The sequence below is a fragment of the Melozone crissalis genome, unplaced genomic scaffold (genome assembly GCF_028551555.1).
Source record: "Melozone crissalis strain CALT ecotype California unplaced genomic scaffold, PUWL_Pcris_2 ptg000057l_1, whole genome shotgun sequence".
Taxonomy (NCBI): domain Eukaryota; kingdom Metazoa; phylum Chordata; class Aves; order Passeriformes; family Passerellidae; genus Melozone; species Melozone crissalis.
This window is the reverse complement of record NW_026535835.1, coordinates 7,307,892-7,335,822: the sequence shown is the minus strand read 5'-3', so window position 1 is coordinate 7,335,822 and position 27,931 is coordinate 7,307,892. Positions and strand designations below refer to the sequence as shown.

The 27,931-nt window shown below is 44.0% G+C and overlaps 1 protein-coding gene across 1 annotated transcript; it reads left to right on the top strand.

Annotated features, from left to right (window-relative positions):
• The first annotated feature begins 2,514 nt into the window (after nucleotides 1-2,514).
• Nucleotides 2,515-27,616, top strand: PITPNA (phosphatidylinositol transfer protein alpha). Its single transcript, XM_054287486.1, has 12 exons — nucleotides 2,515-2,628; nucleotides 7,446-7,476; nucleotides 12,967-13,112; nucleotides 13,619-13,710; nucleotides 18,168-18,175; nucleotides 19,110-19,184; nucleotides 19,553-19,636; nucleotides 20,544-20,621; nucleotides 21,515-21,625; nucleotides 22,897-23,019; nucleotides 23,752-23,821; nucleotides 24,915-27,616. Exons 1-11 carry the CDS (start codon nucleotides 2,609-2,611, stop codon nucleotides 23,797-23,799), a joined length of 816 nt encoding a protein of 271 aa, XP_054143461.1. The 5' UTR covers nucleotides 2,515-2,608; the 3' UTR covers nucleotides 23,800-23,821; nucleotides 24,915-27,616.
• Nucleotides 27,617-27,931: the final 315 nt, after the last annotated feature.

Below are 27,931 nucleotides of genomic sequence, written 5' to 3'. Positions count from 1 at the left end.
GTGCTGTTCTGCTTAATAGGACACTTACACTATGACAGTCACTGAGAAAAGCTATATCTGGATCCTTGAGATGAAACTGGACACAGATGTCTGGGAAAAAAAAGGGGGCAAATCTTGCTGAGACACCAATTTAAGTGCAATGCTGCTACAGCAACTGAAATGTTCAACTCCCACAGCAAAGCCTGGCCTCTTCATGCTCTGTCTGCAAAGGAAAATGGCAGGATAATGAGATTTTAACTAAGTCCGTAAATCACTAAAATGTTTTCAAGCAGGAGATTTCCCTCTTGACAGGCTGATGAATTTGGAAAATATGCTACAAAATTCAAAGCAGATACTGTAGGGTAAAAGGAATGAAATCTCTAAACTACACATTTTTGTTACTCTTTTTTTTTCCCCTTTGATTTTTTTTCTGCACCTGCAGAGCTTTTTGATATTCTCTACACCCCAGTTTAAAAGTGCAAAGTGCTCATAATGGAAAATAGTATTATAGTACAACAGATTCCTGTTGGGAATGGACTGGTTTGGGGTTTTTTATTAAAAAAAAAAAGAGCCACTTCTGATTCACAATGTTATCTTCTCTGGAATAGCTGAAACAATGATGTGTTATGTAGCTGCAATCTTACACGTTAATTATAAAGCCCACAGTCCTTGTTTTCCTCCATGTGCTGCCAGCCTGTCTCTGTGCAATCTGTTTTTACCAGGTGTCCTGTGCTCCACGTTGTCCTCCTACTGCTGATTGTTACTTCCTTGTGCCTGACCCTCTGTCACCTGCTTTTTATTCTGGAGACAGTCCCCTCTTTCAGAAAACCCACTCTTTAACCTGCCAGCATTACCTCTTCCACCTTTTCCTGTCCACTGAATTTTTTTGTATTTGCTGAAGCGGAATTGTGAACTCCTCGGGGCAGGCCTGTGTCATCTTCTCTGTGTTTGTAAGGTGATGTGCACTCTTGCAGTACTATCTCAAAATAAAGTGATAATAAGTTAATAATTAGTTTTCTTTCTGAGGGTGAACATAATAAAAGCATTGGTTGCTTCCTAAGGAGATTATGGAACCATGAATGCTTTATAGAGTGGCATCTGCCAAAGGGCAGGACCCAGGTTGAATATTTCCTTGACTCTTCTCTAGGTTAGGAGCTAAGAGCCACTGCCAATTAATTTTTTCTTCTCCAAATGAGTTTAATCTTGGAGAAAAAAAAACCCAAACCCTGTAGGTGGCAGGTTGAGAATGAGATTGAGCTCTGCTATAGTGTGAACTGCTGTCAAACAGTGACAAATGAACAGGGTGGCCTTAGAAGGGATCACAGGTGTCAACAGCAAAGCTGCACGTCTCAGTTATCCATGCCTTAGCTTGGTGATGCTAAATCTGTGGTGGTTTACTTTTCCAATCCAATAATGACAATCATTGAAAATGCCATAAATCATGACCTGGTGACAAGGTGAAGCCCATAACCTGAAGCCACTCACCCTGTCTGACTGTAGCACTGACTTAACCCCTGGCTATTTGCGTTAATGCCCTGGCCACTCGTCATTTCCCTTCCCCACCCTCCCAAAAGAGGGGGGCCACGAAGTTGACAAAAATACTGGAGCATGTCCCCTATTGAGACAGGCTGGGAAATTTGGGTCAGTTCAGCCCAGAGAAGAGAAGGTTGTGTGGAGACCACACAGCACCTACCAGTATCTGAAGGAGCTACAGAGAAGCCAGAGAAGGACCCTTCGTCAGGCACTGTAGTGATAGGACAAGGAGGAATGGGTTCAGACTGGAAGAAAGGAAATTTAGGTTAGATATTGGGAAGAAATTCTTCTCTGTGAGGGTGGGGAGGCTCTTGCACAGGGTGCCCAGAGGAGCCGTGGCTGCCCCATCCCTGGAAATCCCCAAGGCCAGGTTGGAGAGGGATTGGAGCAACCTGGGCTGGTGGAAGGTGTCGCTGCCCATGGCAAGGGGTGGAACAAGACTTTGGGGTCTCTCCCAAGCGAAACCATTGTGTGATTTAAGGAGAATCTGCTGGTGGCCGGAGGGAGATTTCTGGGAGCACTGCAGGGAGACTTCTCGGGAACCCCAGTCCCGAGCTGAAACAAGTAACAACCATGCGGTTTATACCTCTTGAGAGAACCTACAGAAGCAGCTATAGTTTAAAACGAGTTGATGAGTTGATCCAGAACAACCTGAGGGCTTGCCAGGAGTTCCCTGCCAGCGGCACTGCTGGGAAGACTGCGGCACTGCTCTGGCAAGCCCAGCCTTGAAACTGAAACAGCACCGCGCGGTTTACACGTCATGAGAGAACCTAAAAAAACCCAAACACCAAAAACCCAGGCGTTTTAATTTAAAACGTCAGCGGCGCTCTGGGCAGAAGCCCGTGAGGGAGGCGCGCGCCGCCTGAGGGGGCCGGGGGGCGGGACCAGCCGGCCCCGCCCCACCCCGCGCGCGGCGCGGAGGTGACGCAGCCGTTGCCGCAGAGACGAACCGCCCCGGCCCCCCCCGCCGGCCCGGCCCCCCCCGTCCCGGTGCGGCTCGGCTCGGCTCGGTCCATCCCGCGCAGCGGCTCCGGGACGCGCCTCCTGTCACCTTCAGCGGCGCTGGCCCGGGCGGGAGGCGCGCGGCGGCGCCGCCATGGTGCTCATCAAGGAATAGTGAGTGCGGGGAGCTCCCCCATGCCGGCCCCCCCCGAGCCCCTCCGGTCGCCTCCGAGCGCGCCCGGGGCCTGGCGCGGTGACGGCCGCGGGTGGGCGGCCCGGCCTTGCCCCGCACTGCGGCCGCGGAGAGGGAGGGAGGGAGCGGGGAGCGCCGTGAGGGCCGCGGCGGCGGTGGTGGGGGCGGCATGAAGGTCACGGCGGGGCGGGGGCCGCGGCTGCCGGCGGGCTCCGGGGCCGCTCGGCCCCTCTGCGGCTCCGCGGCTGCCGCCGGTGCCCCCGCGGGCTCCGCATCGGCCGTGCCCGGTGGGTGTTGCCGGTGCCCGGGTGCCGAGGGCCGAGCCGGAGCCCGCTCAGTCCCGGCGGTTTCTGTGGGAGCTCTGAGGGAGGCAGGGGCGTCTTGCTCGCTGTAACAGAGCCGAGTGTCAAGCCTGGCTGTGATCCCCTTCAGCTGTGTATTTTCCAATAAGGGACTCCTGAGAATGTCAGAAATGAGGTAGCTCGGAAATATTTTTTGTGTGTGGAAGGCTCACCTTGGAGTTGTTCAGTGACGCTGAGGCTGCTGCGGGTGTCCTGCCCTGTGATGGGGATGAGGGTGGGAAGCTGGCTGGACGTGAGGGTGTGTGGCTGTTAGTCACGGCTTGTCACAGTGCTCGGTTCAGCTGCTTTGTGCTTGCTGATGTGGAATCCACTCTTGGGCCGGTGCACTTTGCCTGGGTGTCTTCAGGGCTGTGTGCACTCTGCACATAGTTCTTTCCTGAATTCTTAAGGTTAACTCAAGTGCATTCCCAAGTTAAGTGCATTCCATCGTTTTAAACTTCTTTTGGCTGATGGAAGAGGCTTTCTGTTTATTTTTTATCTCTCCCCTTCCAAAAGGTACCTGTGATCCCAGTGATAAAGTGGGTTTTCAGGTCTTCTCTTAGACACATTTACCTACATGACTGTGTCCTCCTTACAAGAGTTATTTTGCAAGATTAGGGACCATGTTGTGGATTTAAATATTAAAACTACGTTGAGGGTTGTACTGATCCTTGTAGTTGCCTTTAAACTTGATTAACTTTCTTTTTCCCCTAATCTTCAAACCCCTGCTATTTTTATCCAAACAATAGGAGTGTAGAGTTCAGGAGCAGTAGCAGCAGAGCTGCTAACACAAAAACACCATTACCTTCTGTAGTGTTAAACTGGATAGCAGGCAGAAACCTGGCCTAAGTGCTTAGTTTCAGGTGCATGAAAAGATAATTAACTCCTTCTACAACATCTGTTTTGTTGATGTTTTCCTGTGGATTTACTCCTTTCCCTCTTAGAGCACCTTGGCTGGGTTATTGTGTATCTTTTTCATTTTTCTGCTCACAATTCCTTGCCCTGTGCCACCGTAAAGCTCATTATCAGTGAGCTGTGCTGTGAAGGTGAGAACATATGTATTTTGAATCAGATTTCTGACAGCATGAGCAATTCATTTTCGTGACTATCACTTCCAAAAGTCATTTTACTCAATATTATTTACCTCACCATATCAGCATGCCTACTGGTCTTTCACGCTGCTTGCTTCAGAAACAAGGTGGGAAGTGTAAACGTTAAGAGTAAAGGTTAAAAAAAACCCAGAATTACTACATTGGTTTCCATTTGTATTTCCAAAGGGTCACTAAACCTTTTTAGAGTTGCCATTTTACTGTTTCTTCTCTTCTCTTTGTTTTGCCCTTAGTAAGACGTATGTGGCTCTAAGGACAGTCAAGGTTGCTGCTGGACTTTCCAAATGAACATTAATTTTTGACTTTCTGAGATTCCCAGCCACCTCTGACAGTTGCACATTCTGAGTTGTGTCACTGTGTTGGCTCAGATTTAAATTTTCTTAGTGTTGTACGTGCTCAATTTGCCTCCTATTTGAGATGGTTTTTGATGAAATCTCCCGTTCCAGGAAGCAGTTGTTTAAGGCATGTTGAAACCTCTTGTTTTGGTGTGAGCTGGCTGTTTGAAGTGCTTTGCTGTTTCTTATGCTAGTTCTGGTTGCATGCAGGTAATTATTGCCTTCCTACCATAGGTGGTAAAAAGTTAAATGATCTGTAACTCCATCTCATCTGAGCAGATTATTCTTGCATCTCTGTGACCCCCTGTCACACTCTCCCTAGTAAATCAGATGGATTTTATTATGCCTGTAAGTATTTTAGGAGCTGATACAGAAATAGAGCAATAGAACAAAAACCTGATGTCACATTTTATTATCAGACAAGTCTGTATCATCATTTCTCTACAGCTTCTTGTCCTGATGGTTATGCAGTGATGACTTTAACCCTTTCATTTGCTGTCCTGTCAGACTTTCAGACTTATCTTGCATTTCTATCCACCCATGCTGCAGATCAGCTGCCTGGATTTTGTTCATTTGTTTGCATTTTTTTGGTGTCAGGGTTTGTAAATGCTGGCTGGAGTCTTGCTTGCTGTCCTTATTTTGATTTAAACTGCCTTGGAAGACCTTGAGGAGAATCAGAGTGTGGAGACTCACTTCCCTTTCCTGTGAAGTGACGATGATGCCACTGACCTTCCCTGCAGCTGTACTTCCCTCTGCTGTCATTTGAGGCAGATTTTAATCTAACAGGGATCTCAAATGTTCCTCACCATTTTCAGGCTGACCACACCATGTCATTTCTCATGAACTGAGCAAGTTCTGTCCTAAAGTTAGGAGTCTTTGTTGCCATTGCTGCTCCTGCAAAGGATTTCCTCAAGATCCTTTTGAGGAGTTTTCCCTCCTCCTCCTTTATCACTTGACTACCTGTAAGTGGTTTTCACCCCCACTCTCTTGGTTTGGGCTGAACAAGCTGCAGACCATTGATCTTGTTTGTGTTTCTGTTTCTCCATTGAGCTCCAAGATAACAATTCAGATTTAGTGTCTTCCAGTTTCCTAAATGGAATTTAATTTGCTTACAGCAATGTTTTACACCAGATTTTCTGAAGAAAAATGTTTTAACTCCATCCCAAATAAATTGTTCTTTCCTTCTTTCTTGGTCTTTCACTTTAATTTATCATCCAGCCCCTTTTTTATTGCACTTTTATCCAGTTAACTAACCCAACACCATGCTTGATGGCAAAGTCTACCTGTGAAAATCTCTTTCCTTTTTTTGATCCTCCCTTACACCACACTGGTGTTGGTCCTCTCCCCTCTTCCCTTTCAGCAAGGAAACACATATATTATTTTCAGGAAACAATATGTAACGGTGGGTAAAACAATTATAGCTCAGTGTATCCTCCCAGCAAGTGGCACATGGATTTCCATTTTAAAATCCCATTTTAAAATTGCTTTTATTTCCTGTGTTTGGCAAGGAATGCCATGTCTTCAGTAGACCTGACGTAAAGAAGCACACATGACTTGGTCTAAAATTTGTTGCCTAATGATTTTTCTGTTGTAAAACAGTCACTGTTCCTTTTCCATTCACTTTTATTTTTGCATCATTTATTATCTTTAAAACTCTTCAATACCTGAGCCTTTTAGCTGATTTTTTTCTCTTAATTCCTTTCTGCTCACACAGAAGCTTTTCCCCATCTCCAATAATATTTTCTAACTTTCTTCACTTGTTCTGTATCCTCTTTGAATAAAGTGACCAGGACTATGTGCAATATTCAGGATGTTGATATGTGGGAGATTCTAGTGACATAATTGTAATTTTTTTGTGTGTCTGTGTGCTGTTCCAGTTTCTCTATTGGATTTACTTGTGAACTGCCACTGAGCTGATGTTTCCTGCTGCTTTTCCATGAAGGCACAAGATATTGGCAGTAACTAACTTGGGGCTCATTAACCCCATGTGTTTGGTGAAAATTAGTCTCTTTAGTGCATTATTCTTTTTTTTTTTTTTTATTGACACTGAACTTCATTTGCAGTTCTCAGTAGTTCTTTCTGCAGTACTTTGCAGTCAGCATAAAGTGTTGCTGTCACAAGTAATCTTGCATAATCTGTAATCTTTTGCCCCTATTGCAGTTTGTTCTTTTGGTAAAGTGTAAAAAAAGAATTCTGTTTTCACCACAATTGCTTTTTCATAATCAGTTTATTAATACAGAGGGTTTTTTTCCTGATTGTGTCCTAGTTCCTTTGGGACTAATTGCCAAAGAATTGGGAATTCTCCTGCCATGGTAGCCATATCCATTTCCTGTCTGTCTCTGCTTTGGTTCCTTGTTTGACATCATCCTTGCTGAAAGCAGAAGTCAACCACAGATCCAGTTTTGGAGAAGACTTTAACAAGCTTGTATTTCTGTCAGCTTTAAATTGATCCTTTTCTAAAAAATCTCTGTGACTTCAGGCAGTTTTTGCTCTGTTGTCCAGTCAGTTGATTCTCAGAAGCATTCAGGAAACCACAATAATAAAAAAAAAGATTCATTTAAAGCAGTGGCAGCAGTGAGCTCTGAGAAAGCCTTTCCTCTGCTGTTTGCTGCTGCTTTGGGACATGTGAGCAAATCGTGCCTTGTGGCCATTGCAGATCTCTGCAGAATTGCTGAGCCCACAGAAACCTCCCCAGCAGCTTGATGAGGAACGAGATGGGATTGCTGAAGGGATGGAGTGAGAGGGATCACCCTGTGCTGATGCTGTGTGGGTTTGTAGGCCACTGAGGGATCACCAGTTGAATTACAGAGTTTTAAGAGAGGGTTGCAATTATGCTCCATCATGTATTGCTTTTCTTTGAGGTTGTTATATAAATATTCTTTGGCCTAAGGAGTTTGGGTGGGTGCTGGAATTCTGGGGGGAGAGCAGAGCTGTGCAGCCATTGCTGGGAGGAATTTGGGGATTTGGGGGCTGCAGGGATATTTGCTAATTCCTGTCTCTGTTTCCTTTCCAGCCGAGTTATCCTGCCCGTGTCTGTGGAGGAGGTGAGTTCTTTGCTTCTTGCTTTAGGACTGTAAATAAACCTGTGATCAAAGCATGAACAAAAACTGGAAAATGCAAGCTGTCTTCAGGAGCCCCTGTGAGCTGTTACTCATTCACCATCATTTTTGACCAAATAATTGTATTAAGTCTGAGGGTGCCAATCATCTCTCTTACAAAATACTTTCAGATATGCTGATTATAAATCTTGAGCTGTCAGACTGTTTTCAAGTGCAGTTTCCTTTTCATTAGCACTGTTGTTCTTTTCTGTTTTTTTAACATGAAGGGAAAGCTTTAGCACAGATTTAAGTCACCTTTTAAACTGTGTTTTGCTGGAGCTCTTTTGTTTTAAACTCTTAGGCAAAGATCAAGAATTACTTAGGAGATTCATATAGCAAAAGGACTTTTTAAGACCTGTGCTATTTAGCTCTTACATACAGAAAACTTTCTTTTTATTTAGATAAAGCAGAATTGAGAGAGGAAATGTAGTTTCTATTGGACAGGGTGATTTTCATCACCAAACCACCCATGGAATAGCTGTGCAGACTTAGTGGCTGTTTCCCTCCTGTTTCCTCTGATTTTCAGCTTGCCTTTCCTTCCTTCCCCTTGCATTGAACATCACTCTTGAAGAGAATCTAACCATATAAGTGTTTTGAATTTTTTAATCTTTATACTAACAAGGTAGAAATTGAAATGCCTGAGTATACAGCACTTCCGTAGCAGATTCCTTCTCCTGGATGTGTTTTATTTTTTCCTTGTGATCCTTGGCTGTAAGCCTTGGGTTTGTGAACTCTGATCAAGGCCTTGTTCTGACTCTTGGTGAGAGCTGTGATAACAGCACTCTTGTTCATTTCTCTTTCCTCTCAATATAGCAGCTACTGTGGCGTAGACAGTGGTGGGCTGGCTCATGGAGGCACTTTTTTAAGCACATCCCTTTTATAACTCTCACTCTTCTGACAGAACACAGTTTAGAACTTCATGTAGTGCATTCCTGCAGCCATCAGACTGGCTGGTAAAGCAGAAGCAGTGTCTGAGCTGAGTTTCTTGTTCCTGTGACAGGTATCAGATACTGACAGAAAGCCTAGAACTCTGATCAGAGAGTGGGGTTAGATCTGTGTTCTGTGTTAGTGCAAGAACAAGGCTGTTAATGCCAGAAGTTCTGTCTGTTGCTTGCTCCCTACCTGTAGCTTTTATGCTTTCTGCATGAATCTGTTTCCAGCAGTTTTAACAGGAGTCAGAGTGAAGTATGAGAGTAGGGAAGTTTGGATCTTTTATTGTGCACCAGCGCCACTCACAAGAGCAAGAGCTTGACAAAGGAAGGAGTAACATGATCAGCTTTATCAAGTAAGCAAAGGATGCAAACTGGTGGGTAAATGGCAGCTTGCTTGAGCTCAATGGACAGAAAGGACCTTCCTGAATAACAGAACCCTGCCTTCTAGTGATGGTTCCTTGGTGTCAAGCTGTGGAAATAGAAAGTCAAAGCACCAGCATGCAGATTGTTCCTTTGAGGGGGTTAGACTGGATGGAACCCAACTCAGGGTTTTCCTAAGTTCTCTGATACTGGGATTAGCCTTCATCCAGTTAAAGCGAGTCCCTGGCTGTGCTCTTGTCCCTCCCTGCCTGTCCAGAGCCTTGTGTGTAAACTGCCTGTGTGGAAAACTGAGGGTTTGGGCTGTAGATAAACCTGTCAGTCTCTGGCAAACTCCTTTGTGGGTGCCCTGGGATTATCTGTTTCAGGACATGCATTGTTCCACTCTGGGTCCTTGTGGAGGAACTCCCAACCTGACTAAATCAAGTTTCTCCCCAGACTTGCACATTGTCCCTGTGTCCCATGAGTGATGTCCCTTTCCAAGGTGTGGTGTTTTTCCTGTGACAGGGCAGATTTCAGGAGCCAATTCCTTGAGCAGTTCTAAAGTTCACTTAGTTTTGCCTGTGTAGCTGGGTGTGCTTAAGAAAAAAGGTTATTTCCAGTGTTGACTCAGAGGATGAGTGCTGCTGTGTTTATTGCCTCATCCCCCTTCCTGTGTGCAAAGATGCTGACACATCTGTGCATCACTTGGTCACTGCTCTGCTGTCTGTTCTGCAAACCAGCTGTTAAACCTTCGTTGCTTTCAAGGATTTCCTTGTGTGCAGAACTCTTAAATAGGGCTCTGGAGACTTGTTATTGCTCCTGACTGTGTAGCTGCTCATGAAGCATCTCTGGCTAGCAGGAGGACTTCTGATTTCATTTTCATGTGGTTGATTTTTGCTCAAAAGGCTTAAGAGTTCACATCTTCTGTGTGCAGATTGTTGGCAAAAATCTGATGCCAGCATGTAAGATAGGGAATGAAATTAATTGTAACTTTGAGACCTCATGAAAGGGTTCAGGGAGGCTTTTGTGAGGTTCTGTGATATACCGGGGATTCTGTGTTCAGTCTCCACCCTTAGCAAATGGATCTTAACCAATAGAATGGAATTCAAGAGAAAACTGATGATCAGGAAGGTACTGGGGAGCTGTGACTTAATCAACACAGGGCTCAGTGCTGCTTAGCCAAGCTGGGAACCAAACAGTGCAAGAGAAGCCCTGGTGATGACTAAAACTGGCATGTAGGAGTTAGACTGTAGCAGTCTGTCCTCTACATGGAAACCCTGCCAAAACACAGTCCTGCTCAAGTGCAGGCTGCACTGCTGTGCTGGGTTACCCCCTGTCCCTCTGTGGGGAGCAAAGGGAATTTCCTTGTTGAGTGTTGGGTGCCAGGCTCTGCCCCCATCCCCTGACCAGCAGCAGGTGCCAGCCTGGGGAGCCTGGACTCGTGTGGGTGGCTCTGCCAGCTGCCACTGAAATGCTGGTATGGATTAGAGCTGTGTGTACACATTCTGTGCTGCCTCTTTGTTCCTTTTCACATGGCAAGGAGCTTGCCAAACACACAGGAATCTTATTAATTGCATTCAAAGCAGCTTTCAGGAAAACAACTGCTCTTGAAGATGGTTGTGTTGAGATCAGGCCTGCTGGAGGAAGTTTGGTGCAATGAAGATATTCTCTCAGCTGTGTAAGAGGTGTTTGGCACAGAGCAAGAGGGATGATCCTGCAGAAGAGAAGTTTTTTGGTGCTCTCAGGTCTGTCTGAAGTTCAGATTCCCAGAGCCAAAATCTTTCTCTCTGTTTGCCTTTGCAGGGAGAATGATGTGGGATTGCTCATTGGGACAGTTTTATTTGGGCCATTTCCTCTCTTATCAATGTGATTAAAGGCTCAGAAATAACAGGGAAGTTTAAATGGTGAAGATGTTAAACCAAAGGGTTTATCTTCTTAGTGTCTGAACTTTGACCCAAGTATTTGAAAGGGAGAAGGAATGAATAAGAGGCTGTTACTAAGAGGAATTAGTTTGTGCTCCTGGAGCTCTGGCCTGGGACTTGCTGCAAAGCAGGCAAAGCCATTCAGTCCTCCCTGTAATCCTGTACTTACCAAACTCATAATAAACTCTGTTCTGTGAGTGTTTGTGTGGCTCTTACTCTGCTAAAGCAACTTTGCTTCTAAGGTTTCACAACTCTCCTGTTTTGCTCCTCTGGAAGGAGGTGAGTTCTGCTTTGTGTGGGTCATGTGTAGGGAGTCATAAGGAAGGCAGTGTGGTGTATGAAATGTCAGAAGTCACAGACTTGTATTGCAGCTCAAAGCCCAGACTGAAACCCAACCTGCTGTGACAGGCAGGAACTGTCCAGCCCAGTGAGGGCTGCTCATGTAACCTGGGCCAGGACCTTCTGGAGAGATCCAGCAGAGCTGCTGCCCTTATCTTGAAAATGGTCTGATTTTTGTTCTGCCCCCCAGGGCACCCAGCCTTGCTTCCATCTCTTCTTCCAGCAGGCCTTTGTTGGCACCAGATGGCACAAAGAGAGCTTTGGGCACTGTTGTTATTTTGGATGCTGTGACAACAAAATTTAACGACTGTAGAAATTTTCCTTCGTTGCAGGAGATGTTCCAGCCCAGTGAGGTATTTCTGGGTTCTCAGCTCTGAGCAGCATTCCACTTTTCCAGGCTGCCTTTCAGAAGTGCTATTCCTGTTTCTGATGCACAGCCTTATGCTGTGGAAAAGGAAGATGGCCTGAACAGTGTTGCATTGCTTTGTAGTTATGTTATGGAATTTTTAGGAGGTTTTGGTGGTTGATTTTTTTTTTTTCATTGCACTTCTGGTGCCAAACACTTTGTGGTTTACCCTTTCAGATTGCATCCCTGTACTGTTGCCTTTGGCAACAGTTGCTGTTTTGCTCACTTCAGAGTTCTGAAGACTTAACTCTGCTAAGTTAGAACTCTTCCTTTTAAGTCAGTGGTTTAGCTTCTCCATCCTCAAACTTTGCTCATCTCAGAGAGACCTGTGTGAATTTTCTTCATTTGATCATGCTTCTTTTGAGCTCTGCGTCCCCTTTTTCAGCTACAAGAGACAAGAGTGTATTAATCTTTACATCTTCTGCAGAGGAGAATGTTCTCTTTTCTTTATTTTTGGTTTTTCCTCTGTTCTGCCCAGGGAAACATTTGTGAATGCCTCTTATGAAAGAAATTGTGTAGTATCAAGTACTTTAGGTGATTTCTGGGAAATAATGCTGCCAAGTGAGTATCTGTAAGAGACTGAGAAATGATTTTAGGGTAAGAATTTTACTGTATGCTGAAATTCTGTGCTCTCCCTGGTAGTGTTTTAAGCTTGTGGCTAAGAGGAAGTGTGATACAGAGGAAAAACAACACAACCCAAACCAAAGATAATAGGAAAAATAATAGTGGGAGCATGACTGTAGGATAGATCAACTGGTCATTTGGGACACTGGCTCAGTTATTTCATTGGATAAAGTTTTCAGAATGAAAATACCCTTTTTAATTCACACTTCATACTCAGTTGTTTGAACTGCACATGGGGGATGCTCATCTTTGACCCTCAGGGCTCCTAAGCTGTGCACATTTAACAAGTTTGTTTCTTGGAGCACTTGAATCAGGTGGTGCAAATACCCTTTATCTTCTGTCTCCCTTATGAAGTTTTTCACTCCCTTCCCCCTTACACTGCATTTGATAAAAAAGCTTGATGTGAATTTCTTTGGGACTCTTCTGGATGCAGCACTGTGTGCTTATTGACTCAGGACTGGCAGTGCCTTGTTCTCAATTTTGTGGGGACAGCTGTGTCTCACTCAAAAGGAGTGAAACCCAATGGATTTTGCTACAGTATCCCTGAGGTCATCTGTGTTTTCTTACTTTCTCACGCTCCTTTACTCTTTCCTGCTTTCTCCTAATTCTGTGTTGGTTTGGAGCTTGACATTGAAGGGTTAAAGGTGTTTTATTGGCAGTGCTTTCCTCCTAACTACCACTCAAGCTTTCTATCTCAAATGAAATTAAATGAGCTGCTTATCTGCCCATACCAGTGGATGTCCTTTTCTCTGCCCTCTCCCCGGGTAATAAATTTGTCCTTGGCTTCTTCTGGCAAAGTTATTACTTCAGCTGAATTATAGCCATGGTAATAATGTGTCTTTAACTTCTGCAGTATCAAGTGGGGCAGCTGTATTCTGTGGCAGAAGCCAGTAAAAATGAAACTGGTGGAGGTGAAGGAGTGGAAGTCCTGGTGAACGAGCCCTACGAGAGGGATGGAGAGCGTGGGCAGTACACACACAAGATCTACCACCTACAGAGGTATGGGAACCAATTCACTCCCAGAGCTGGGCAAGGGGAGCCTGAGGGGTTGCAGCAGCTGTAAATCACAGATTGTGTAAAGGCTGAAAGGTGCAGAAGGCAGGAGAGTAACAGCACCTGGTAGTGAGCACCACTGGGACACCCACCCTCCCCTGGAAACGTGGCTGTTATCCCAAGAAAATCTGGCTTGGAGCTTTTCAAAGCAAGTCTGATCCTGCCACCCAATATTTTCATACTTGAATTTGGCTAAAGAACAAAACAGCTCCTAGATTTCAACCTGCTTTCAGCCTCTTTTGTTTTATTTTTCATTATGTAAAGAAGATTTATATTAAAATGTCTGATATAGAATTTCTGGAAAATATCATAATGGGGTTGAGGAGAGCCCTACCAATTCCAGAGCTGTGCAAATCTCCAGTGTTTGCATTCCAGGTGATGTCCTGCCTGTCTCAGTTCTCATTCCACGTATTCCTTATCAATGCCTTTCTTCCTATTTCCAAATTCTACAGCAAAGTGCCAACATTTGTGAGAATGCTGGCCCCTGAAGGAGCTCTGAATATCCATGAAAAAGCATGGAATGCCTATCCCTACTGCAGAACTGGTGAGTGCCTGAGGAAGGACTCTGGGTTCTCCCTTTTTGTTTTTTGGGGGCAGGGGAGGGTATTAGGAAAGATGCAACCAGTAGAGAAGCTGTTCCAGGTCTAAAATCTTGGATTCCTGTATTCTAAGCCCTTTGTGTGATCAGGAAAAGCAAAATACAGTGAGGAGTTAAAAGAACTGTCCTTGTCTGATGTGCTGCTAAAGAGTGACCTTCCTCTGTGGTAGAGAAAGAACAGACTAAGAAATCTTCCTAAAGGAACAGCTGTGTAACACAGATGAAATAAATACATGAGGGGTGATTTTATGTGCTCAAGTGCAGCACAGCCAGGTGGGAAAAAGTGGAAGATGCAAGAGGGGAACAGGGCGGATCTGAGGTGCCTCCTGCTTAGTGCAGGTGAAGGGAACAGCAGTTAAGTGATGGGTTCTGCTCACTTGCAGGGTCTGAGGTCAGTGAGGGTTGAACTCAATGCTGCAGTTGAAGTGAATCCATCTGTAAAGGCAGGGCTGAGGCTCTGGGAGCTGTGTAAAGGGCTGGAATAATCTCAAACCTATTTTCTACAGGAGTGGTTAGTATTTACTTACTGAAGTTACCAGCCATGGTGTTTAACCAGTACAGCTTCTCTGGTCTTTACTGCTGTAAACTGAAAATTTGACTTTGCCTCCAAACTTCTGTGGTGTTTTTGGCAGCATTTTGTGCTGTTTGTATCTCTGAAGGATACATTTGCTGCTAGTTGGTAGTGGTACAGTTGCTATGGGAACAAAACACTTAAAAATTCCAACTGTTCTTGAAACTCAATATATAAAACCCCCCTTTTTTGACAATTTACTTAAGTGAATTTTAAATGAAGTGTTTTAAAAGGAGGAAAAAGCTCTGCAGTAGGAGAGGATAGTGTTACTTCAGTCTGTGAAATTACAGCAGTCTAGTGGAATGGATATTTCAAACACAAAATTCAGATACTGCCATTAACTTTAGAATAAATTTTTAATGTCTCACAGAAGATGTGGAAACGAAGTTGTTCACAACCTTTCTAAACTTTATGCAGTTTTCTTGCTGCATGTTACTTAAATTAGTTAGTAAATGTCTAGTTTATTTCCATGTTAAGCCCACTGAGCTGATTTAAATGCCTGGCTGTATCCTCCACCTCCTCTTTTCCTTTTCCACCAATTTCTGAAACAAAGCTATGGAGTTCCTTCTTTTATTATTCTCAAGCTGCTTATCCTTCAGTTCCACACTAATAAAATTCCACTGAAGAATGGAATACTAAATTCAAGTACAAGACTTTCAACACAATCAAAGAAATTTCAGATTTTAATATGCTAGTAATGATAACAAAGCAAAAAAAAACCCCTCAACTGTAATAAACAGCATCATAATATGAGATAAAAAGTGCTTTGTTGTGGGGGTTGGAGCAGAAGGCAGCTTGGATGCGGAGGCTGATAAATCTGTTTAGAGAATCTGCCAGCCTGACATGAAGCAAGAGAGCTTGGAAAAGTTACTGAAACCTTCCTTTGGCTGGGATTGGGCAGGAGGGGAGAACCCTTGGGTGTGGGAACCCATGGATGAGAGGAATCGTGGATTTGAGAGCCCGTGGATGTGAGAGAGGACCCAGGGATGTGAGGATCCATGGATCTGAGAACCCGTGGATGTGGGGAGGAATGATGTGAGAGGGAACCCTTGGATGTGAGAGTGATCTCATGGATGTGAGGGCTTGTGGATGTGGGATTCCTTGGATGTGAGAGTGATTCCTTGGATGTGAGAGAGATCCCATGGATGTGAGGATGAATGGATGTGAGAGAGATCCCATGGATGTGGGAACCCATGAATGTGAGGACCCTTGGATGTGGGAGTGATCCCATGGACGTGAGAGAGATCCCATGGATGTGAGAGCGATCCCATGGATGTGGGAACCCTTGGATGTGAGAGTGATCCCATGGATATGAGGGCTTGTGGATGTGGGATCCCTTGGATGTGAGAGTGATTCCTTGGATGTGAGAGAGATCCCATGGATGTGGGAACCCATGAATGTGAGGACCCTTGGATGTGGGAGTGATCCCATGGATGTGAGAGAGATCCCATGGATGTGGGAACCCTTGGTTGTGGGAGTGATCCCATGGATGTGGGAGTGATCCCATGGATGTGGGAGTGATCCCATGGATGTGAGAGAGATCCCATGGATGTGAGAGAGATCCCATGGGTGTGGGAACCCATGAATGTGAGGACCCTTGGATGTGGGAGTGATCCCATGGACGTGAGAGAGATCCCATGGATGTGAGAGCGATCCCATGGATGTGGGAACCCTTGGATGTGAGAGTGATCCCATGGATATGAGGGCTTGTGGATGTGGGATCCCTTGGATGTGAGAGTGATCCCATGGATGTGAGAGAGATCCCATGGATGTGAGAGAGATCCAGTGGATGTGAGAGTGATCCCATGGATGTGAGGACCCTTGGGTGTGAGAGGGAGCCCATGGATGCATTGTGGGGCTGCCCTTTTTTACCCTTTTCCTTTGGATGCTCTCGGGTGTTTTGGTTGGATGTGGGGAGACTTTGATGCCCTGCTGGGAATCCTTGGGCAGCAGAAAATGCCGTGCTGGCTTAGAGCAGCCAGGCTTTCAGCCCTCTCACTAGAATCTGAAATTTAAGAGTCAGGAACTCAGTAGGAACCAAACCTGAGTGTAGGAGCTGCTGGTGCTTCTGCCCGTGCCCTCCTGTCCAAGGTGATGTTGCTGTGCTGTCCCTGGAGCACAGCTTGCTTGCTCACAGAGCCTTCTAAACTGGAATAAAGCAGTGCTTTTACTTAATTGTGCCTCCTGGTATTTTTTTCTTAATTATTATGACTGCATCCTTCTTCCATTTCCCTATATCTCCTCTGAGAAGCTCAATTAATATAAATATTATGAGCCATTATCAAAGTAGTAATAGAGATTGAGGGAATTTCATTGCCTAGCTTATAACTTTCTGCAGTTCTGCACACTTTTGTGCTGTAATATGTTGTTTTTATGTACTTTGAATGGAAGCTTTGCTTAGTTCCTTTGAGAGTATAAACTATAAGTGAGGTTGTTGTTGTTGTATGGTTTCACAACTTCTGCAGTAGAAATGAAGTGAGGATTGTCTAAGAGTTGTACCTGTGGGCTGGTGCCAAGGGGAACAGTGTTCTTCTCTGCAGTCTGACTTAAATATTAATGTTGCTTAAATGTTTTTAGAAAAGCAATTTGATGTGTGTTCCACTGTGAGTGTAGCCATGGCCTGTGGCCAAATGTCAAGAAACTGAGAGGTTGTAACTGCAGTGAAACATGCAGGAGTTGCTGCTGTAATGCCTCAAGAAGCAGGTCCTAATTCGTAGCAAGCTGAGCATTGAAGTTTCAGTGGACATTTCTGAAGAGATTAATTTGTTTCTTTGCAAATGAGGAGTCTTCCTCACAGGGAAGGAGTTAAGGAGGTGAAGGAACCTGTTTTGAGGCAGCTGCATAGTCCCTGCACACAGTCATGGCAAAGTGGGAAGGCCCTGGTTTATAATTATTGCTGCTTTATTCAGATTTTGTTGGACTATCAGGAAAGAAACCCCAATTCCTTCTTACAGAAATAATGAAATGTTCTTTGAGATGAAGTTCAGCCTTTGAAAAATTAGCCTCAGCTCTGCTGTCTTGTTCTCTCCCTCCAGCCCAACATGCCAGTCTGAATAATTGGCTTTCTGTAAAATTGCTGTAAAAAGCAATTTTCACATGCTAGGGGTTCAGAACAGCCCAAGCCCAGCAGTGGGTAATTAAGGCAGCTGGATGTGCCTGATAGGTGATTTGGGATGGTAACTGTCTGCAGGATGCTGGATTGAAAACTCAAAAATTGTTATAATAGCTTTAAAACCAAATTGCTTCTTAATCAAGCCCTGATGTTAGACTTCAGAACAGACCAAGAACTTCACCTCCAGCTTCAGACTTCCTTCTGCTCGAGTAGAATTGCTCAGGTAGAGCAGCTGCTGACTGTTACAGGATCTTTAATTGCTTTTCTGTGTTGAATAATTGAGCCTGGGTGTCCAGGGAGCTCAGTTACCACGAGCAGCAGAGATGCAGAGGGTCTGGTTACTCCAGGCAGGGCTGCTCTGGCCTGAAATCCAGCGTGGGTTTCCTTTGGAACTGTGGAGAGGCTCCTTATCTGCAAGCTGAGAGAGCATTGGTAAAATGCTGTCAGCTGAACATACTCATTCCATCTTCTCCTCCAGCTGGCTGCAGGCCAGGGAGCACAAGTGGCAGTGCATAATTAATTGCTGCTCCTCTGGGTTTCTCTGAGAATTTCCAGAGGAGAAGGGCGTGAAGTTTGCTGGGTTTTATCAATTTCCATGTCTTTTCCCTCAGAGGTACCTGGGAAGCTGGAGCTGAGTGGGAGGAGGGCAGTGGTTGCTGTAGTCTTTCCTCACTAAAGTACTGTGTCTCTTTCTTTCCATGTGTTGATTCCTTGGACCAGTTATTACAGTAAGTATTGCTTTTACTGCTAATCTGTGGAATAATGTCTGAAATGAAGAGTTCTGGGTAGGAGAAGCTCTTTAACCTGTGATAAAACCTTTAGCTTTTATCACTGTAAGATCACATAGATGAGCTGCCCTTACCAAGGGTGGTGTGTCCATGTGAGCATGGACACAGATCTGTCTGTGCTCAGCAAAACTCAGCTTTACAAATGGGAACAAGCCCTTGCTTGGGTAAACTGAGTAAAAAGCAGTTTATTGCCATGTTGTCCCCTTGATTAATCTCTTCTGAATTTGATATTTCCTTTCTACATGCTGAATGTTTCACTGGCTTGTGCCTTTGTTTCTGCTCCCCTGAGGGAGGATAGAGTTACCTTTGGGAGTCCTTTGCTACTCACAGTGATAGTGAGAAATGGAAAGTTTTTTGCTTAGTTGGCAGAACTGTGCTCCTTTTCAGTGTCAAGAGCTCTCAGCACATCACTTTAATATTGTTATTAATTTGAAGAGTTACATCAAAATATGACACATTGTGCTAGATCAATAATCTCTGTGGAAAGACAGTTTCTGCCCAGCTAACTTATGTTACCCCTTCTAAACTCTAAATAGAGTGGCAGATATTGTCCTTTCAAGAAAAAGCTGTTTATAAACTCCAAATGTTTCACTAAAACAATAGAATTTATGGTGGTTTTCTTTGTGAACAGCTTGTGGTTTATTTAATCCTAAGTAATTAATGATCAGTCAGTTTTGCTGAAAGCAATGGTCTGGTTACAAATAATTCTGAAATTCTCTAAGTTGGACCCCAGTCAAATGGAAAGTTCATCCTTTGATTTAGTTCTTTGAGTTGACTCTCCTAATGCTTATCTGTGTAATAAGAAGACAAATTATATATTTGTCTTATATAATTACGTATCCTAGAATAACAAGGAGCTTTATTTTGATGACAGAATGAGTATATGAAGGATGACTTCCTGATCAAAATTGAAACCTGGCATAAATCAGATCTTGGAACACAAGAGAATGTGAGTACTTGTGTCATGTGTTTTACTCATCTCTTTAATGTCACAGTGCTGCTTTCTGTGCTGGGTTAGAGCAGTGCTGTGTGGAGCTGTCTCTCCACTGTGTTCCTGCATTTCAAATATTTGTCTCACTACCAAGGCAGACTCCCTTCTCTTGCTTTCTCACATAAACTGAATAAAATTGACCCCCAAGCACTTGTTCTGTGTGAGCACCTTTGCTTCTTTAGAAACTCTCCCACTGTGTGTTTGCCTCTCTGTGGGTGGGAAAGGGAGCACTGAGTATCTGCATTTCCATCTGGCTTTATATTTTCTCAGGCTGGGAGTGTTCTGTCACTGAAGCAGCTCCTTAGGTGATGTTTTTTTCCCTGCAGGTGCATAAACTGGAGCCAGAGGTATGGAAGAGTGTAGAAGCCATTTATATAGACATTGCTGACAGGAGCCAAGTACTGCCCAAGGTATGGTGGGTGGGTAACAGCCCCTGGGGGGGATCAGGGACAAACTGTGCTTCCAGGGGTGGTCACAGGCAGCAGGACAAGTGGGAGGATGCACAGAGGAGGAAAGGCCTTCCTTAAAACTACTCATGCAAGCCAGAGGAAAAGCTTTTAAAAACTGTCAGCACTGCCTGTAAAATGTGTTGCCTGTGCATGTAACAGTATTTCTGCAGCAGTGCAGCTGACTGAAGGGTTTGAATAGCAGGAAATGGCACTCCCCTTTCCACACAGGATCTCTCTTAAACTTCCCTCTTTTTGAGACTGACCAATGGCTTCACAAGTGTATCTGGAAATGATGTAGGCAATGCTTGGTTCTAAGAACCACCCCAGTTACTGAGAGAAAGAAAAGGATGTTTCTTTACTGGAAAGAAAAATCAGCTGCACAAAAATAGAATGTTAGTTGAGTTTCCTGACTTACAAACAGTATTTGATACCATTTTCATGGTAGTACTGTGAGTCTGTCTGTACTTTTCTTCTAGTGAGCAGCATGTGAGCATCACACTGATACAGTGATGTGAACAGTCCTAGATAGCACAGCTGCTTTGTGTAACAGCAGTGTTTAGCTCCCAGAGAACAAATGGTTACAGGAAACATATCCTACAGAACTTCTCATAGCCTTACAAAGGTCATATCAGTTTGTTACCACTTCTTCATAGGTCTAGGACACAACACAGTGTCATGTCAGTGTCAACACAATTCATCTTTGAATACATTTCCTTGGAGAGTGTCTGACCTGAAGTTGAGGTCTGAAAACAGTAGCTCTTGATAAGGCAGAGGTTAGTCTTGGGCCAGGAAAATAAATCCTTTGTGTGAAAGAACAGCTGGAAAACAGTAGGATAACTTGTGTTTAATCTTTGTGTCTGTCCAACAGGATTACAAGGCAGAAGAAGATCCAGCAAGGTTTAAATCTGTCAAGACTGGACGTGGACCTCTGGGTCCCAACTGGAAGGTTTGTATTGATGAGTTCAGGAATTGTATCAGGACAGATACTGGGGTTTGGAGCCAAAGATACATCTGGAAAACACTGGAATCCCTTCTGCAGAAGGAAATACAAAACTCAGACCTGAATCTGTTCTGATTTTAAGAGAAATTGAAGAGCTTGGTACAAAGAGAATGAGTTCCAGGAAATCTCTAGAGCTGTCTGCTGCTCAGTCCAAGGGTTCACCCAAGAGAATTTAAGTATGAGATAGCTGAGTAATGACCAGCAGTGTGTAACCTTTCACTGAAATCCTTGGACTCTGAAGACATTACAAGTGCAGATGTAATACCAGTCTTTAAAAGGGACCCTGGGTGGGATTTGGGGAGCTCCTGGTGTGCAGCTCTGATTCCTAGCACGCAAACTTGGCAGGAGCTGAGATTGATGTGATTCATTTGGGAAAAGTGGTTATGGCTCCTGTAATGGGAATAGGAAACATTGTGGAGTTTTCTTTAAGACTTTATAATCATGACTCAGATGATATAATCTAATTCCAAAATGTTTTAGGTAGGGACTTTATGGAGAGACTTTTAAGGAAGCAAAGTAGCCGTGGTATAAGAGTGAAGATGCTGAAAGACATAATTTTAATGGAAGACAGAGTGGACAACAGAGGAGAGGAAGGAATAGTCTGTTCTCAGAATGGAGGGAAAGCCACCTGTGAAGCAAACCAGGGTCTAGTTTCATCATGCTTTGAAAAAGGGTGAGCAAAGGTGTGACAAAACTTGTCAATAAAATATAAGAAAGGTGTAACAATGCAAGAGGATTGTGGGGAACTGTGGGAAGACTTTGCAGTTAGGACTGAAGGAGCTGCTTTCCTGGAGACACTTGGCTGGAGGATTAACGTGGATATCTTTGTCTCTTTGCAGAAGGACTTGGGGAAGCAGTCAGGTTGTCCATACATGTGTGCTTACAAGCTGGTAACAGTCAAGTTCAAGTGGTGGGGTCTGCAAAATAAAGTGGAGAACTTTATACAGAAGGTAAGTTCTGGGCTGGGGAGAGATGTGGAAATATGGCACATCTCATCACCCACCTGCTGTGCAGGCAATGCCTGAAATTCTGCACTCAGTTAAAGCTGGGTTCAATTTGCTGCTGAGGATCTTTCTGACAAGTCCTGGAGCTCTGCTCACATTTTCCTCTCCCAGTCTGCTGCTTGAAAAACCTGTGTTAAAAATAAGCAGATGGTGAGAAACTTTATTAAATTAAAACATAAATGGTATCTTGAAAAGAGCTTTTTTGTGGCAGAGTCTATAACCCATGAGCTGCAGCAGGATGCTACACCTGGGAATGGTTGTGTGTGGTTTTCCAGGGAGTGCTGTGTTCATAAAACTCCTGAGCCTTCAGATCAGAGACTTCTCAGTGGTTAATATTGATAAACCACAGAGCTGCTTCTGCAAAAGCAATTCTCTGCTGATACAATCAAGGCAGCTCCAAGGGGGAATGACCATGGTGCTGCAGGATTTCAAATACCTCTAACAAAAGTCCTGAATAATGCAGTGTCTCCAATCCCTTTCTATTTATGAGTATCTACAGGCTTGCATCAAAGTATTCAGGCTGCTTTTGATGAGATATGAAACCATAATTGGTAAAAAACTGAAGTGTCCTTCCTTAATGAGGTCTTTCCAAGAGGCATTATATATCCCTGTCTAATATAATGATTTTGCCTACCTTATCTCTTATAAAATGGAAATAAATAGCTCCAAACCTGGAGTAGTTTGTGCACATTAGTCACCTGTGCTGAAAGGTTTTCAGCTGTGAAAAACAAGTTTAGGCATTTTTTTAGGTCACTTCAAAAGAAAAAAAAAAGATAGGTGCATGTCAGCCCTTTACATTTCCTAACTTGTAGTTTTTAGCAAGTTAAGGATTTTAAAAATACCTGTTTCTCCTTTTTTCTGCACTTCCAGACCAACTTTGGTGCTCAAAGTTAAGCCCAGCTTGGAGCACTTTATTGAGTCAGAACAATACTGTCAAATCAAAGGAAATTCACTAATTCTTTCAGTGCAGTGTGCAGACTGCTGTCTAGGTTTGGAGGGAAAAAATAGGCATTTCTCTGGGGATTCAAGGCTCCAGATTAGATATTCTGATAAAAGAATAAAAATTAGCTATCTCCAGTTTCCAATTGTGGCAGCTCGATGGAAAGGTGGGCGAGGGAGCTGATTCTACACATCTCTGAAAATTGTTCCAGTGCTGTGAGCTCCATGGTAATTGCCCTGTGACTAAGCTGGTTTGTGTTTTATTCCTCCTTTTGCAGCAAGAAAAGAGGCTCTTCACAAACTTCCACCGGCAGCTCTTTTGCTGGCTCGATAAGTGGGTTGATCTGACTATGGAGGACATCCGTAGGATGGAGGAGGAGACCAAGAGACAGCTGGATGAGGTCAGTGGCAAAGCAGGGCAGGTGTGGGATGTGTGAGAAGCTGCTTCTCTCCAGCACAGAGAGAGGAAAGGCTGCTGCATTGTCAGGGCATGGTGTGAATTGTGCTCCTGCTATTTAGGTCATGCTGTGTGTGCTGTGAATGATTTGCCACGAGTCCATCGTGCTGGCATCTCCTCCTAATCATTATGGAATTCTCCTTCTGTTTGTTGTTGAGGCAGTAAATGTATTGAACCACAGGTAATGAGGGGCTGAGTGGCAATGATTCATTTACTGCCTCAATATCTTCTGTTTGCTTTTACTCAAAGCTGAATGGTCGATTTTTGTCCTCATTAGTTGCCAGAAACCTGTTGAGTAAAAGGTTTTTATAGCTCTAAGTACCATAAGCAGGTAGTGGGGGTATGTAACAGCATTCTTACTCTGAGAAACACAAGTTTGGTAATAATGAGAACCTTGTTCTGTGGTTTGTGTCCTGCCCTGCACCCTTCTCTGCCTTCATGCCTCAGGATATTTCATTACAGTTTCATGTACACTCTTGCCCTTTGGATAATGGTTCCAAATCTGCTGCCAACCCACAGCTTAACCAGAAGTGATGCCTGCATGTGCATTTCACAATCACTGATTTGAGGTGCTGAGATATAATCAATGCCTTACACACAGGAGATGTTCCATACTGATAAATTTTGAGATAACACACATGAGAATCATTACTTGAGCACTTCTTTCCTCTTTCAGATGAGAGAAAAAGATCCAGTGAAAGGAATGTCGGCTGCAGATGACTAATGTGACTCCTCCCTTGTGCACTGTAGGTATCAAGAGATTTGTCAAAAATCTCTATTTCTCTATTTGGTTTAAAACCCCCAACATTTGTGTGAGGAATGATCCTGTTCATATCTTCTGACAAGCAAATCTGTGCTACTGATTGTTTTTATAGTGAAGCCATTTCACTGACAGGTTGATGAGCGAGGTTTACTGCCTCATTTCAGAACTATTCTAAAGAAAAGTCTGAGTGAAAAGTGTAAGAAAAATGTGTTGGAATATTCTGTAGTTTACTGCTATTATTTCTGTAATGCATATGTTACTTTCCATGACTTGCAGAGAAACTTTTGTCAGCCTCAAAAAAATTAAGTTAGGCATGCTAATACTTAGAATACAGTTGGAAATTGAACATTCCAAGCATTTTATGAGGAATTTATTTTTTCCATTGCTTGTTAGTAGTATTTACTAATGGGCCAAGGCTTGCAGTAACACTTGGGCATTGCAGGAGAAGCAGCAATGACCATTTTAAAGCTTTTGATTTGTTTTCTTTCTGTTCTGTTAAATATGTCATCAGTTTGGGGGCTGGTTTAGCCAAATTTTTCTTAGACATTGCAAAAATTGTATAGTATATACAATATATACAATTGTGTTGTTTAGTATAAACAATATATACAATTGTGTTGTATAGTATATACAATGTATACAATTGTGTTGTGTAGTATTAGAGAGGTAAGAAAGCAAGGGGAAAGAAGGGATTGTCCATTTCTGTTGGGAAGAACAGGTTGTTAGGGCAGTAAATGCCATCCTAGTTATCCTTGGAAGGAATGGGGTGGGGCAGAGCCACATCCTCCTGGAGTACTCACTATTTATTCTGTTTGCCCTCTGTTATCTGCTGGTTGCTTGGTGGTAACTGAGGAACACAAGGTGAGGGAGTGTCTTTGATAGAAATATTTTAATTTTTGAATGCAGCTTCAGCCACTTGATTTTCCTCTGCATTTGCTGTGGATCAGAGCTGCAGTGTCACCTTGCATTGTGTGCCTGACTCACATTTGCTCTCTCAAGGTTGTGTGCCCCCTCCCTTGGCACACTGCTCTCCCAGAGCCATCCTGAAACATTTCCCTGTTGTCTCTTTGTTTCAGTTTGCAAGACAGTCATCAGGAAGGCCCAGGGAATGCACACCCTTGACTGATGGACCATCTCTGGATCAAGCCTTTCTCTGTCCAGCTGGCAGGCGATTTTAAACCTCCCATAGCTAATTCTAGATGCCCCTTAATATTGTGAGCAAATAGACAGTCTGGTACTAAGCACTCCAATGTTAGCACGTGCATCCCAAGGAGCTTCCTCCTCCTGGGGCCGTGTGACTTAGAGATCTGTATTTACAACTCCTCCCTCCTCTTTTTTTCATTGTGTTCAGACCAATTTCCACGTGGACCTGTTTGATTTCCAAGTGACATTTTTAGCTCAAATAGTCTTGTGATGTGGTGACTTAGAATTTTTTTGTTTTGGTTTTGTTTTTGATTTTTTTTTTTCCAAGTGGGATAAACTGCCACCTTTGTTTCTGCCCAGCCCTTCACTGTTCTTTGAATGTCTGCTTGGAGATGGAAATAGTCCATATTTAAAAGTGCAAAACTCTTCCATGAAATGTTCTACTCTCACCCTTGCTCCCAGAGGGATATATTTAATGGCAGATAACCTGAGTACAGCATGAGGAGCAGCCAGAGAGTTCTTGGTTTGTGGTGAGTTGGGATTTGTGGCTTCTGCAAGGCATTCCTTTGTTCTGTCTTAACAAACATGAATTAAAGACTGCCCAGAAGCTGCAGTCAGGCCCTGTGCTGGGGCATTCAGCACTTACCTGTTGATTTTCCATTTTAGGGGCCTCTCTGGCCCTTGTAGCTCTGTTGTCCTCCAGCTGTATGTGTCAGTCTTACAGAATCCTTCTTGACACAGGTTGCAACTTCCTGGTTCTTTGTTAATTAAGACTTCCCATAACTTACAAAGCTGGAATGGTTTTGACTAATAATTACAATGTGATTCTCCCTGGACAAATTGGGATGTTGCAAAGGCTGGTGTGCAAGAGAGGTGTTGGCATCTGGTTACATCCAGGTGCCTGGGGCCGTGGTTCTGCTCAGCAATAATATTCTTCCCATTGCAAGACTGACTGAAATATCTCCTTTTGTGCTGTAAGAAAAACTACTTATAAAATCCTGCAGTTTGCTAGGATATCTGTTGGTTATTATAAATCATAGAGGATACTGTTAGTGTAAAGAGCTCTGGTTATTTAATGAACTCAGATATTTACTGTAACTATCCTTATGTTGATATCAGCTTTAGACAATCAACTCAGCAGAACAGAATCAAGGAAATGCTGCTTTCTTCAATACATGTGAGGAAAAAAAATCCTACTTCTTTGCTTATCCCTAAGGCCCAATGTTTGATTTTTTTTCCCTCCCCTAGTAGTAATAACTTTATTTTCCACTTCTGTGTTTGGCAGCACTAAGATGAAACCCTGAATGCCAAACAGTCGTGGGTGTATCACCACTTTTGAGGAGTCTTTTTAGCATTCTGAAATACTCTGACTCCTCCAGCCCTTCCCACTCCTGCAAGCAGGAGATCCTGAAATGCTCCCATGCCCTGTTTTCAGTGTGAGGGAAGATGGGAATGCTCTGGAGGGAGAGGATGGCATTGGTTTCTGGGGAAGGGGCAGTTTATCCCTTTATTTTTAGTTTGTTATTTTGCCTTACTCATGTCTAAGTGCAATAAGCTCTGAATTGTACCAGTAACTCTGGCAGGCTCTTCTCAGTGACCTCAGACGGTTCTGCGGGGTTGGGATGGGGTTTGAGGGGTTTTAGCAATCTCACCAGGCAGAAGTAAAACAAGTTTATTGTAAAATAGATAAAGAAAACTAAATTTTAATCTTTGAGACTATTTGGGACCAGGATGTTTCATGACATGTTGTATAGCTGTTCCAGAAGTATTCTAGGAGTGTAGGCCCCAGTTAGAGTTCTTTCAGTTTGAAGTATTTTTAACAGAGAATTTATGCACTGACTTCTGTTTGTGTTTGTTGGTTATGTTTTGAGGGATTCTTACACTTGAGGGCAACCTGAGAATACACATAGCACACTTGTTCTTTCAGTTTGTGTTATCCAAGAGGCTTTTTCCATCTGATGACACTAATCGCCGTGGAAGCAGATTGTAACATTCCACCATTGCAATCCTTTTTTGATCCTCTGATTTCAGAGTAAGAGCTTTTACACAAAGCTTTCCTGATTAGTGGAAAAACTTGGAGGGAGGGAGAGGGGGGAAAACTACAGGACCTTCAGCCTGCATCCTCCCCCCTCTGCTCCCTACCCTTTGTGTTCTGTCCTTCCAATTTGATCCTGAGTGAAAGCATCCCTCAGCCTTTGGATAGACAAATCCTGTAAAGACCCTTCAGTCTCGACGCTTGGTTCCTGCTAGTGAGCATAGCAAAGATCACGCAGCGTTCCCGTGCCGTATCTTCCATCAGCTTCGGCGAGAACCCTCCCGGCGGGATCGGCTCCATCCCCAGGAGGGGCTGCAAGCGCTGGGACCGCCATTCCCACCCGGGTTTGGGCTTCCAGGGGCAGCCCCCGAGCCCCAGCCCGTCCCAGGGCCGCTCGCCCCTCACATCCCGCAGCCCTTCTGGGTTCATCCCGCCGTTCCCGACGGGTTCTCCGTGCTCTTTCCTTTGGCGACACACACTTTGTAGAATGGGTTAGATTATCTCGTCGTTTCTTTCAATGTGAGTTTGTGCCTTTTTTGTCTCCTAAATCTTCCAATACAGGCATATTGGAAATGAAATCTAATAAAATACTAGACAGAGCCTCTCGCCTCTGCCTCCTTTTTTGGGGTCTTTTTAGGGTTTTTTGGAGGTTTTTTTTGGGTTTTTTGGAGGGGGGTTTGGGGGGTTTTGGAGTTTTTTGGGGGGGTTTTGGGGGGGTTTTTGGAGGGTTTTTTGGGGGGTTTTTTGGAGGGTTTTTGGGGTTTTTTTTGTTTTGTTTTTGGGGGTTTTTTTGAGATTTTTTGGGGGTTTTTTGTGGTTTTTTTGGGGGGTGGGGTTTGGGGGGTTTTTGGACTTTTTTTGGGATTTTTTGGGGTTTTTTTGTGGTGTGTTTTGGGGTTTTTGGGGGGTTTTGGG

Coding starts and splice junctions, on each gene's coding strand:
- PITPNA (XM_054287486.1), top strand. CDS start 2,609: ATGGTGCTCATCAAGGAATA. Junction 13,113..13,618: donor AAGATCTACCACCTACAGAG/GTATGGGAACCA, acceptor CAAATTCTACAG/CAAAGTGCCAACATTTGTGA. Junction 23,020..23,751: donor CCAAGAGACAGCTGGATGAG/GTCAGTGGCAAA, acceptor TTCCTCTTTCAG/ATGAGAGAAAAAGATCCAGT.